General features: G+C 44.1%; 1 protein-coding gene across 2 annotated transcripts in view; it reads left to right on the forward strand.

The window, feature by feature from the left end:
- Positions 1–576: 576 nt before the first annotated feature.
- wdr19 (WD repeat domain 19) overlaps positions 577–12673 on the forward strand; it is a 154906-nt gene continuing 142809 nt past the window's right edge. For both annotated transcript variants that reach the window (XR_013577234.1, XM_078546254.1), the window contains exon 1: positions 577–650. Coding sequence is in view for 1 of the 2 variants with exons in the window: in XM_078546254.1 (XP_078402380.1) it covers positions 645–650 (6 nt within the window). In the remaining variant the exon portion in view is untranslated. The remainder of the gene's footprint in view (positions 651–12673) is intronic.

Consider the following 12673-nt stretch of genomic DNA (forward strand, 5'->3'; position numbering starts at 1 on the left):
CCCCAACCAGAAATGTTCACCTCCACCGCCAATTCGCAGCCTAAACGGCGCCAGCCAGGCACTAAGGAGCTGAGTTAAAAACAAAAAAACTGTGGATGCTGGAAATCCAAAACAAAAACAGAATTACCTGGAAAAACTCAGCAGGTCTGGCAGCATCGGCGGAGAAGAAAAGAGTTGACGTTTCGAGTCCTCATGACCCTTCAGCAGAATGTCAACTCTTTTCTTCTCCGCCGATGCTGCCAGACCTGCTGAGTTTTTCCAGGTAATTCTGTTTTTACTAAGGAGCTGAACTTTGCAGCCTTTATTTATCTCTACGGATCCTAGTTGATCTGCGGAGAGTTTTCAGAATTTTGTTTTCAAGAGTCTTAGAGATTCTAAACCTTTAGAGATTATTTTAGGAACAGGCAAGCTCCAGGATGTAAATTAGAAGAAGCTGTAAATTGCACAGCAGATTTGCTCCCGGCACTGAGTCTGCGCAGAAGCCGGGTGACGGCCGGATCTATGGTTGCCATGGTGACCGGACGCCCCGCCGCGTTGTACCGTGGGAAGACAAGGGGCACGGCTGCGCACGCGCACGCGCACGCGCACATGGACGGCGCGGCGGTTCCCGGGAGAAGTGGTCCCTGAAGAAAATAAAGTGAGAGATGAAGGTGAGAAAGGAGTGTGGCGCCCGCTGTTCTGATATCATCAGCTCTCCGGGTTAAGGGAAGAGTTATGCGTGCTAACAATTTTTGGGTTATTCATTCACGCCCCCGTTCTCACTGTAATTCACCTGGATTGATGAGCCACCGCAATTTGCAAAGGCCTCAGCCCCCACTCCCGCGGTTACCATGGAGACGGGGCTGGTAGTTTCAATGAACTTTAGTCCCTGAAATCCAAAGGACCCAGAAACTATTCCTGCCGAGACACGGGGATTCTACCTCCCCCGTAGACACTGCTCGAATAGCATTCCCAACCATCACACTCCCCCTCCGTCCCAGTGCGTTCACCACTCGCCTATCTCTTTCACTAATCCCTGACCGCACTCACTAACAACCCCCGCCATTTCTCCACTCCCGAAACTCCTTATCCCCGCAATCATACTTCCACGCCGTGCACGCTACTTCCCACACACTCGTTTAGGAGGATACTGTAGGTTTTCTGGACTAGATTAATCTGGAGACATGAGTTCACATCTCTCCACATCACCGAGCCAATTTAAATTTAGTTAGTTAAATAAATTTGGATTAGAAAGCTAGTAACAATAGTGTTAACCATAAAACTACCAGACTGTCATTTAAAAACTCATCCGACTCTTGAATGGAATCTGCTGCCCTTACCTGGTCTGAGCAATATTTGACTCGACCTATAGCAATGTGGTTAACTCTTAACCACTCTCAGAATTGGCCTGGCATGCCACTCAGTTGTACCAAATCCTTACCACAAAGTATAATACGAACAAAACCAGTCCAACCAACTAGCCTTGACCTAGGCTTCAGATTCAGACAGAACAAAGACACACCCTGCCCAGTTGAGCCTGCAAAGTCCCCCTCTCTAGCATCTCTGGTCTTGTGCCAAAATTGGGAGTGCTGTTGCACATGCTCATAGAATCATATCTTTCAACCAACATCCCAGACTTGTCCATTGCAATGCCTGGAAAGTGGCAGCACAGTGGTATTCAAATGGGAGGAATCAACCCTGGGAGTCCTCAACTTTGATTCTAGACCCCATGAAATCTCATGGTATCAGGTCAGACATGGGCAATGAAATCTGCTGCTTACCACATACTGCTATCCATCCCTCAGCTGATGAATCAGCACTCCTCCATGTTGAACGCCACTTGGAAGAGGCACTAAGGGTAACAAGGGCACAGAATGCATTCTGGGTTGGGGATTTCAATGTCCATCATCAAGAGTGGCTCGGTAGCACTACTACTGACTGAGCTGGCTGATGCCTGAGGGACATAGATGCCCTACTGGGCCTGCAGCAGGTGGCGGGGAAACCAACAAGAGGGAAAAACTTACTTAATCTCATCCTCACCAGTCTACCTGATACAGGTGCAACTGTCTGGTATTATTTGTGAGTGGCCACTGTACAGTCTTTGTGGAAACAAAGTCCTGTCTTCAAACTGAGGACACCTTCTGTTGTGATGTGTGGCAATACCCCTGTGCTAAATGGGTTAGATTCAGAACAGATCTAGTAGCCCGAAACTGGACATGCATGAGGTGCTGTCGGCCATCAGCAGCAGCAGAACTCTACTCCGCCATAACCTGTAACCTCATAGCCTGGAATATGCCTCAATCTACCATTACTATCAAGCCATGGAACCAATCCTGGTTGAATATGGAGTGTAGAAGTGCATGCCAGGAACAGCACCATGTGTACCTAAAATTAAAGTGCCAACCTGGTGAGGCTACTACACAGGACTACATGCATGCTAAACAGTGGAAGCAGCAAATACTCAGCAGTCAGGCAATCAAGTTCTGATGAAAAGTCATTGATCTGTTTCCACAGATGCTGCCTTCCTTGCTGTGTGTTTCTAGCATTTTCTGTTTGTATTCCAACACACTCCTGACTTGTGCTTTGTAGATGGTTGTCAGGAGGTGAGTAACTCATTGAAGAATGCCCAATTTCTGACCTGCTCTTGCAGCCACAGTGTTTATGTAATTGGTCCAGTTAAGTTTCTGGTTGTTGGAGGTCAATCATCTCAGCTGCAGGAGATTGCTGCAGGATTTCCTCAGGACAGTGTTGTAGGCCCCACCATCTTCAGCTGCTTCATCAATGATCTTCTCTCCATCATACAGTCAGACATGGGGATGTTCACTGATGGTGGCAGTGTTCTGTTCCATTCATAACTCCTCAGGTAATGAAGAAGTCTAGACAACATTCAGGCTTTGGCTGATTAGTGACAAAATATCTTTCATGCTACCCAAATGCCAAATACTCAGCAAGCAAGAGAGAGTCTAAGTACTTCCCCTTGACATTCAATGGTATTACCATCATCAAACCTCCCACCATTGACATCTTGGGGTGGGATCACCATTTGACCAGTCTTTACTTCCCATCCTGCAGGACCTTTGACATTTTTGGCTGATTTGGTAACACTGGCCTCTGATTCAAAAGTTTGTGGATTCTTGCTCAAGTCTTGGACTTAAGAACATAATCTAGGCACATGCTTCATTCCAGTATTGAGGCAGTTATGGGTGATCACAGATGTCATGTTTTGGTTGAGTCATTAAACTGAAGCTCCGTGTGCCTATTTAGGTGGATTTATAAGATCCTCTGTCGTTACATGAAGAAGAATAAAGAATATTCAGTGCCTTTTTATCAACACAACCAAAAACAGATGAACTTATTTGATATTTTGTGGTGATTCTGTGTGCACATTGGGTGCTGTCTTCTACAGAACAACAGTAACTATATTTCAGAAAGAAATGAATTGGATACAATGTCCTATGAGATCTCCTGAGGGTGAGATGATGCAAAATGTCATTGCTGATTTGATATTTATCCTAAGGTTCTAGCCTTAGTGCACCAATATCCTTTCTTACCTTTTCCTCATTACATATTTCCTCTTGGAGTTAATTTCTACATGTGTTGATGTCATTTTTCTCAGGGATTACTTCTGTGCTGTCAGATTGTTTGTCCAACATCAAGTCATGGATGAGTCAAAACTTCCCTCAGCTGAACATCTGGAAGACCAAGCTGCTTAAATTTGGGACCAATTAACAATGCTAATCTTGTTTGGATTTCATTGCACAATTTAGCTGCTTGCCAGATATATTCAGCCTTGAACTGAGTTTCAGACCCTTCCATCATGTGCTTCTTGTTGGTCGAAAACATCTTGGGAAAGTTTTACTTTAAGGAAAATGTTGAACATGGGTAAAGGAGGAAGGTGGAAAGGCTATTTAAGGAAATGAAAGCACAGCAGAGGAAGAGGGTTTTAAGGTGGATTCTGAAAGAAGGGAATTTGAGGGTAAGACAAACAGAACTGGGCAGACTGGGAGTTTGAAGGGGACTGTGTGATGGAAGTAGGAAACTTAGTGCAAACAAGGATGTGGGCCGTGGCACATGTATGAGTTGAACCTTTGGAGGATTTACGTGCGACACAGTGGCGAGGTTGGAAATAGGAGTCGAGCCCTAATAAGAGTTTTTTCCTAATGAAGTGATGTGGGCAAGTAAACTGAGCTTGGAACCAAGCTGAATTACAAGTCTAAATTGGCAGCTGGACAATTTGATGACATCAAGGCAAGAAGTACTGACAAAAGCTGAAGAGGATGACCTTGCTCTTACCAATATTCAACTGGAGCAAGTTTTGACTTATTCAGGCTTTGATAGCAATTTGAAAATGTAGCTGTCCATCATTAAGACTGCCTCCATGAACCTCTGCCAAATTGTCCACCTCCATCCTTAACTCTTTTGGAGCTTTAGCCCTGTATTCAATACCTACAGACTCATTTTATTTTTCTTTTAGCACCCTCTGCTGGTCTCATGATTTCCATCCCTCTCAAATAATTTGTCCAAAACTTTGCTACCCACACTGCTCTTGTCTATCTACATCACTCCTCTGTTCATCAATATGATTGGCATACTTCCTTCTACAAGAGATGATGGAAATGCAACCTCAGAATTTTGGTGACATCAGATGAGATTACCTGCTGCACTTATCTGATTGTTGAACAACTCCATCTGGAAAGGCAAAGTCTGTCACAAGTCCCACACATGAAGTTGTGTCTTGTGGTGGTGCGGGATGATCTCTGCTGATGCCTTGTTTGCAGATCTGACATCTGTGTAGAGCTTCTGAAACCACATGTCATGGTGGTGGCGAATTCTGCCTACAGATTGTGTCACAATTTACATTGATTGTCAGCTAGAGTTTCCCGCTTACAAAAACAAAAATACCTGGAAAAACTCAGCAGGTCTGGCAGCATGTGCGGAGAGGAACACATTTAACGTTTTGAGTCCGAATGACCCTTCAACAGAACTAAGTATAAAAAGAAGAGAGATGAAATATAAGCTGGTTTAAGGAGGGGTGGGACAAGTAGAGCTGGATAGAGGGCCAGTGATAGGTGGAGATAACCAAAAGATGTCACAGACAAAAGGACAAAGAGGTGTTGAAGGTGGTTGATATTATCTAAGGAATGTGCTAATTAAGGGTAGAAAGCAGGACAAGCAAGGTACAGATAGCCCTAGTGGGGGTGGGGTGGAGGAATCGAAAAAGGCTAAAAGGTAGAGATAAAACAATGGATGGAAATACATTTAAAAATAATGGAAATAGGTGGGAAAAGAAAAATCTATATAAATTATTGGGGGAAAAAAAGGCCATGGTCCATCTCTGACACTTCCCTTCCCTTCCTTGACCTGTCTATCTACACCTCCATCCCCCACCGGGATAGTCTGATGGCTCTCCGCTTCTTCCTCGAACAGAGGCCCGAACAATCCCCATCCACCACTACTCTCCTCCGTCTGGCTGAACTTGTTCTCGCACTGAACAATTTCTCCTTAAACTCCTCTCACTTCCTCCAAATAAAGGGTGTGGCTATGGGTACCCGCGTGGGCCCCAGCAATGCCTGTCTCTTTATGGGGTATGTGGAACATTCCTTGTTCCAGTCCTACTCCGGCCCCCTCCCACAACTCTTTGTCCGGTACATCGATGATTACTTCAGTGCTGCTTCATGCTCTCGTCTGGACCTGAAAAAATTTATTAATTTTGCTTCCAATCTTCACCCCTCCGTCATTTTCACATGGTCCATCTCTGACACTTCCCTTCTCTTCCTTGACCTCTCTGTCTCAATTTCTGGTGATAGACTGTCCACCAATATCCATCACAAGCCTACCGACTCCCACAGCTACCTCGACTACAGCTCCTCACACCCCGCTTCCTGTAAGGACTCCATCCCATTCTCTCAGTTCCTTCGCCTCCGTCGCATCTGTTCTGATGGTGCCACTTTCAAAAACAGTTCCTCTGACATGTCTTCCTTCTTCCTTAACCGAGGTTTTCCACCCACGGTGGTTGACAGGGCCCTCAACCGTGTCCGGCCCATCTCCCGCGCATCCGCCCTCACACCTTCCTCTCCCTCCCAGAAACATGATAGGGTCCCCCTTGTCCTCACTTATCACCCCACCAGCCTCCGCATTCAAAGGATCATCCTCCGCCATTTCCGCCAACTCCAGCATGATGCCACCACCAAACACATCTTCCCTTCACCCCCCCCGGCGGCATTTCGTAGGGATCGTTCCCTCCGGGACACCCTGGTCCACTCTTCCATCACCCCCTACACCTCAACCCCCTCCCACGGCACCTTCCCATGCAACTGCAGAAGGTGCAACACCTGCCCCTTTACTTCCCCTCTCCTCACCGACCAAGGGCCCAAACACTCCTTTCAAGTGAAGCAGCATTTCACTTGCACTTCCCTCAATTTAGTCTACTGCATTCGTTGCTCCCAATGCGGTTTCCTCTACATTGGAGAGACCAAACGCAGACTGGGTGACTGCTTTGCAGAACACCTTCGGTCTGTCCGCAAGCATTACCCAGACCTCCCTGTTGCTTGCCATTTCAACACTCCACCCTGCTCTCATGCCCACATGTCCGTCCTTGGCCTGCTGCATTGTTCCAGTGAAGCTCAACGCAAACTGGAGGAACAGCACCTCATCTTCCGACTAGGCACTTTACTGCCTTCCGGTCTGAATATTGAGTTCAACAATTTTAGATCATGAACTCTCCCCTCCATCCCCACCCCCTTTCCGATCCCCCCCCCCTTTTTTTCCAATAATTTATATAGATTTTTCTTTTCCCACCTATTTCCATTATTTTTAAATGTATTTCCATCCATTGTTTTATCTCTATCTTTTAGCCTTTTTCGATTCCTTCACCCCACCCCACCCCCTCTAGGGCTATCTGTACCTTGCTTGTCCTGCTTTCTACCCTTAATTAGCACATTCCTTAGATAATATCACCACCTTCAACACCTCTTTGCCCTTTTGTCTGTGACATCTTTTGGTTATCTCCACCTATCACTGGCCCTCTATCCAGCTCTACATGTCCCACCCCCCTTAAACCAGCTTATATTTCACCTCTCTTCTATTTTCACTTAGTTCTGTTGAAGGGTCATTCGGACTCAAAACGTTAACTGTGTTCCTCTCCGCAGATGCTGCCAGACCTGCTGAGTTTTTCCAGGTGTTTTTGTTTTGGATTTCCAGCATCCGCAGTTTTTTGCTTTTATCTTAGAGTTTCCCGCTTGTTATGTTTGATGTTAAGGGATTTCATGTCTCTTTTGATGGCATCCTTGAATGGGAGCTTTGAGGGCCCTGCTGGTGTCTTGGCATGGGCTATCTACCCATATAGCGTATCCTTGGGGATGTGGCCATCTTTCATCTGTGCCCAAGACAGCGAAGCCTACTTTGCATGATTAGTGCTAGCATGCTTGGCATGTTTGCCCTAGAAAGGACTGTTTCATTGGTGACTTTTTCTTACCATGTGATGCTTGGCACATCCTCAGATGGAAGTTATTGAGCCTTTTCTCTTTCTGTTTTTTTAATTCATTTATGGGATGTGGGCATCGCTGGCTGGGCCAGCATTTATTGCCCATGCCCTAATTGCCCTTGAGAAGGTGGTGATGAGCTGCCTTCTTGAACTGCTGCAGTCCATGTGGTGTAGGTACACCCACAGTGCTATTAAGGAGAGTGTTCCAAGATCTTGACCCAGCAATAGTAAAGGAACAGCGATATATTTCCAAGTCAGGATGGTGAGTGGCTTGGAGGATAACTTCCAGGTGGTGGTGTTGCCATGTGTCTGTTGCCCTTGTCCTTCTAGATGGTCATGAGTTTGAAAGGTGCTGTCTAAGGAGGCTTGGTAAGTTCCTGCAGTGCATCCTGTAGATGGTACAGACTGCTGCTACTGTGAGTCGGTGGTGGAGGGAGTGAATATTTATAGATGGGGAGTCAATCAAGCGGACTGCTTTGTCCTGGATGGTGTCAAGCTTCTTTAGTGTTGTTGGAGCTGCACTCATCCAGGCAAGTGGAGAGTATTCCATCACACTCCTGACTTGTGCCTTGTAGATGGTGGATAGGCTTGGGGAGTCAGGAGGTGAGTTACTCGCCACAGGATTCCTAGCCTCTGACTTGCTGTTGTAGCCACAGTATTTATATGGCTAGTCCAGTTCAGTTTCTGGTCAATGGTAACCCCCAGGATTCAGTGTGGGATTCAACGATGGTAATGCCATTGAATGACTAGCGTGTACATTGTCCAAGCTATGCTTCAACATTTATCAAAATACTCAATTCAAAATTCTCAATCCGCTTTATTACTTGGCCACCCCATTCATTTGCATTCCCCTCATGCCCTCAGCTGATGTTCGTACTGTTTGGTTTTCTTTCATTACTCCATCATTGGTGGCATCTGAACCCTACTCCCTGCTAAACCTTTCTGCCAACTTATTTTTAAAATCTTCCTCAAAACCTGTCTTTTTGACCAAGCTTTTAGTAAACTTACTAGCTGTTTGGCAACTATTCCTCCTCTAAAATGCTTTGGGACATTTCATTACATGCAAAACACTGCATCAATGATGGGCAACCTATGCTAGTGAGTAGACCACATCTCAGTGGGCCGCAAGATTGAAATTGGGTATGTGCACTAACTGTCACCCCATGAACAAGATTAAATACATTTAATACGCACTGACTATTTCATAGAGTTATAGAAAATGATTAATGATTCATATATTGATAGAATTGTCATCAACTTCAAATGGTAAAAACTAAACAAAACTGATATCACCTCGTTGCAAAATGGCCTCCCTTTCTGTTCAATAATAAAATAATCCAGCTCCCAACTCTCTTTTACCATTCTGCCCTTGTCACCAATTTTCCTCTTTTTACTTCCTTCTTCTTCCTCTGTACTTTTTAGTTTTACACTTGATTCTCCTTCTTTATCATGCCACTTCAACAAAAAGCAATCTATTATATAATTAGGGGCAAACTAAATTACTGGCAAAAGTAAAAAGTGCAACCTCCCACATACATTGGTGTCATAACCAAGTCTGTCTCCTGGGATAGGATAATTTTGCTAACTGTGCTTGTGTACCTAGAACTTGTGGGGCACGCCAGTTGAACTGTAGCAGCGCTTTGATTAGATGCAGAGAGAGCACATGGCTCTCAGTCAATATTGTGTACAGTCAGCATGCCCCTCACTTAACGTGCCCTTGCTTTGCGTGCATATCACTTTAGTAATACAGGTATAACACTTGGACGGAAACCAGCGGAATCTGGCAACCCTGTGTGCGGGCAGCGGTCAACAAAATCTCTCACAGGCCACACTCAGAACCCTGATGGGCCACAGGTTGCCCACCACTACACTACATAGATAGAAATTCTCTCTCTTCCCCCGGGGCCAGATATAACTCCCGTAAAAATACTGTGTTGATGGGAATGCCTCACTTCACCCCTGACCAATGCTTCACAAAGTCAGTCTTTAAAAAAAAATGGAAAAAGTTAGAGTGACTTGCAAACTCTCAGAACCGCAGAATCTCACAGTGCAGAAGAGGCCCTTCGGCCCATCAAGTCTGCACCGACACGTGAGAAACACCTGACCTACCTACCTAACCCCATTTACCAGCACTTGGCCCATAGTCTTGAATGTTATGATGTGACAAGTGCTCATCCAGGTACTTTTTAAAAGATGTAAGGCAACCCGCCTCCACCACCCTCCCAGGCAGCGCATTCCAGACCGTCACCACCCTCTGGGTAAAAAAGTTTTTCCTCACATTCCCCCTAAACCTCCTGCCCCTCACCTTGAACTTATGTCCCCTAGTGACTGACCCTTCAACTAAGGGGAACAGCTGCTCCCCATCCACCCTGTCCATGCCCCTCATAATCTTGTACACCTTTATCAGGTCGCCCCTCAGTCTTCTCTGCTCCAACGAAAACAACCCAAGTCTATCCAACCTCTCTTCATAACTTAAATGTTTCATCCCAGGCAACATCCTGGTGAATCTCCTCTGCACCCACTCCAGTGCAATCACATCCTTCCTATAATGTGGCGACCAGGACTGTACACAGTACTCCAGCTGTGGCCTCACCAAGGTTCTATACAACTCCAACATGACCTCCCTACTTTTGTAATCCATGCCTTGATTGGTAAAGGCAAGTTTCCCATATGCCTTTTCCACCACCCCACTAACATGCCCCTCCGCCTTCAGAGATCTATGGACACACACGCTAAGGTCCGTTTGTTCCTCAGAACTTCCTAGTGTCATGCCGTTCATCGAATACTTTCTTGTCAAATTACTCCTTCCAAAGTGTATCACCTCACACTTTTCAGGGTTAAATTCCATCTGCCACTTATCTGCCCATTTGACCACCCCGTCTATATCTTCCTGTAGCCCAAGACACTCAACCTCACTGTTAATCACCCGGCCAATCTTTGTGTCATCCGGAAACTTACTAATCCTACCTCCCACATAGTCATCTATGTCGTTTATATAAATGACATATAATAGGGGACCCAGCGCAGATCCCTGTGGTACGCCACTGGACACTGGCTTCCTGTCACCATCTGTCTCCTACAACTAAGCCAATTTTGAATCCACCTTATCAAATTACCCTGTATCCCATGTGCATTTGCCTTCTTTATAAGTCTCCTATGTGGGACCTTGTCAAAAGCTTTGCTGAAATCCATATAAACTACATCAACTGCACTACCGTCATCTACACACCTGGTCACCTCCTCAAAAAATTCATACTTATAGAGAGACATCTTCACTAACAATGAATGGAGTAAATGTGCCCCAATTTTTAAACACTAGACGCTGAGGAACTGAACAGAACGGTAAGAAGAAAGAACAGATGTAGTGGCCAAGCATTTCCATTTTGGGTGCAATCGGCAATTGGACAGAGATTACGCTCAAAACTGCTCTGGTTTTGCAAAGTGAATTTTTTGCACAAGTTTCTGCTCAAATTCATTTGCACATCATCTGTAAAATCTGCCAACACAATCAGGCAACCATTTAGAATATATTTTAAACTTTACATTAAGGCATATCCTTTGATATATTTAAGAGGGTAACCTGGGGCAATTTCATTAATATAGCTGAAAATAGATTTATCGTAAATAAGCATTTTAATAAGATTGCCTCAAATTGTGATCAATTTGATTTTAAATGACTCTTAAAAAACTGTACAGAACCATTTACTAGTTATATTAGTATACAGTAGTCAGCCCTCTAGTAAATTACAAAATAGTTCAAGCTTTAAAAGGTGCCTATTGATGCCCTTGTGCCTGAAGAGAAAAGCTTAATTTTAACAGCCTCAGAAAATGGGCACAGTTAGTGGAAAATCACTGTGATGATTAATTGAACCTGAGGGTGTGGCCAGTTTTTAGCACAATGTTTTTAAACCAGCACAAAAGATTGTGGTAACTTGATTTGCGCTGGATGTAATTTTTGTTTGAAATTCTTTAATCTTTTGCATTGCTTTAGCTAATTTTGGGTAAATTACACTGGAAATACTAGTACATCTTAGTGGAAAGTCCAGGACCGTGCCATTCACATCTCAGGATGTTTCAAGGTATTTCATAGATGTTGAATGGTTAGCATTAATGAAAAGAGATGTGGCAGCCAATTTGCACACAACAGGGCCTCACAATGTTGGTTGAGGGAATAAATATTGGCAAACAATGGGAAACCTTCTCTACCCCCTTCCCCAAATAACACTTCAGGTTCCAAAATGAAAATGCCTGTATTGAAAATGCACAAACGTGTTTAATTTCATGCAGAAGCTAATGATTATATGATATACCTCTCTCAGGTGGCAGTGGAAGTGCAGGATATTGTAAATGAAGTTGTACCATCAGATACCTAAAGACAGCACTGGGCCTGATGGCATTCTTGTCAGCTGTTCATGGTCAGGAATTTATGCAAAGCTATAATTGACAGGCTAAAGCCAGAATTTGGGACAATGTAACAGCAGCTTGTATTTGTAGCTTCTTTTAACTTAGTAAATCATGAATATTGCTGAAAAAAGAGATTTGTTTTTTTGTCAAAGCTTTTTTGTCTTGCACTCAGCAGGACAATTCACAAGAAAATACCGATGTTAGTAGATACAACGTATTTATACTGTATGAAAATAGAGTGCTGATTGATTAGCAAGTAGAGTTTGGAAGAGGCGTTGTGATGGAGAATGCACCAGTTGATGGTTACTGACAGTTAACTGCTGAAATTTAATTCTTGGCAGTTAACTGTCAGTCTACCAGAGTCCACTTGCTAACCAATCAGCACTATCTTTTCATATTGTATAAATATATTGTTTCACCTGACATCAGTATTTTCTTGTGAATTGTCCTAATGAGTACAAGATGAAAAGCTTCAACAAAAACCGCCTCTCTTCAGCAATACTCAAGTTCTGTACCACTAAATGACTATTAATAAACAATGTCAAACAGCAAAGAAGCAAACTTAGCTGGAAATTGATAACTGGAAGAATAAGGATGGAATGGTTAACAGTGTCAAACATCACAGGGAAGTTAAGAAGGAGAGATTAAGGTGAAACTGTGGATACGGTGAAACTGGGCTGAAGGATTCTGAGAGGGAATTACACTAACTGAATGTTTAAGGACTTTACTTTTAAGGTGTTATCTTTGGCTTAGTAGTAATAGTTTCATCTCTGAACAGAATGTAGTTGGTGCAAATTCAACATAAAA

This window comes from Cetorhinus maximus, chromosome 1 (genome assembly GCF_964194155.1).
Source record: "Cetorhinus maximus chromosome 1, sCetMax3.hap1.1, whole genome shotgun sequence".
Classification (NCBI taxonomy): Eukaryota; Metazoa; Chordata; class Chondrichthyes; order Lamniformes; family Cetorhinidae; genus Cetorhinus; species Cetorhinus maximus.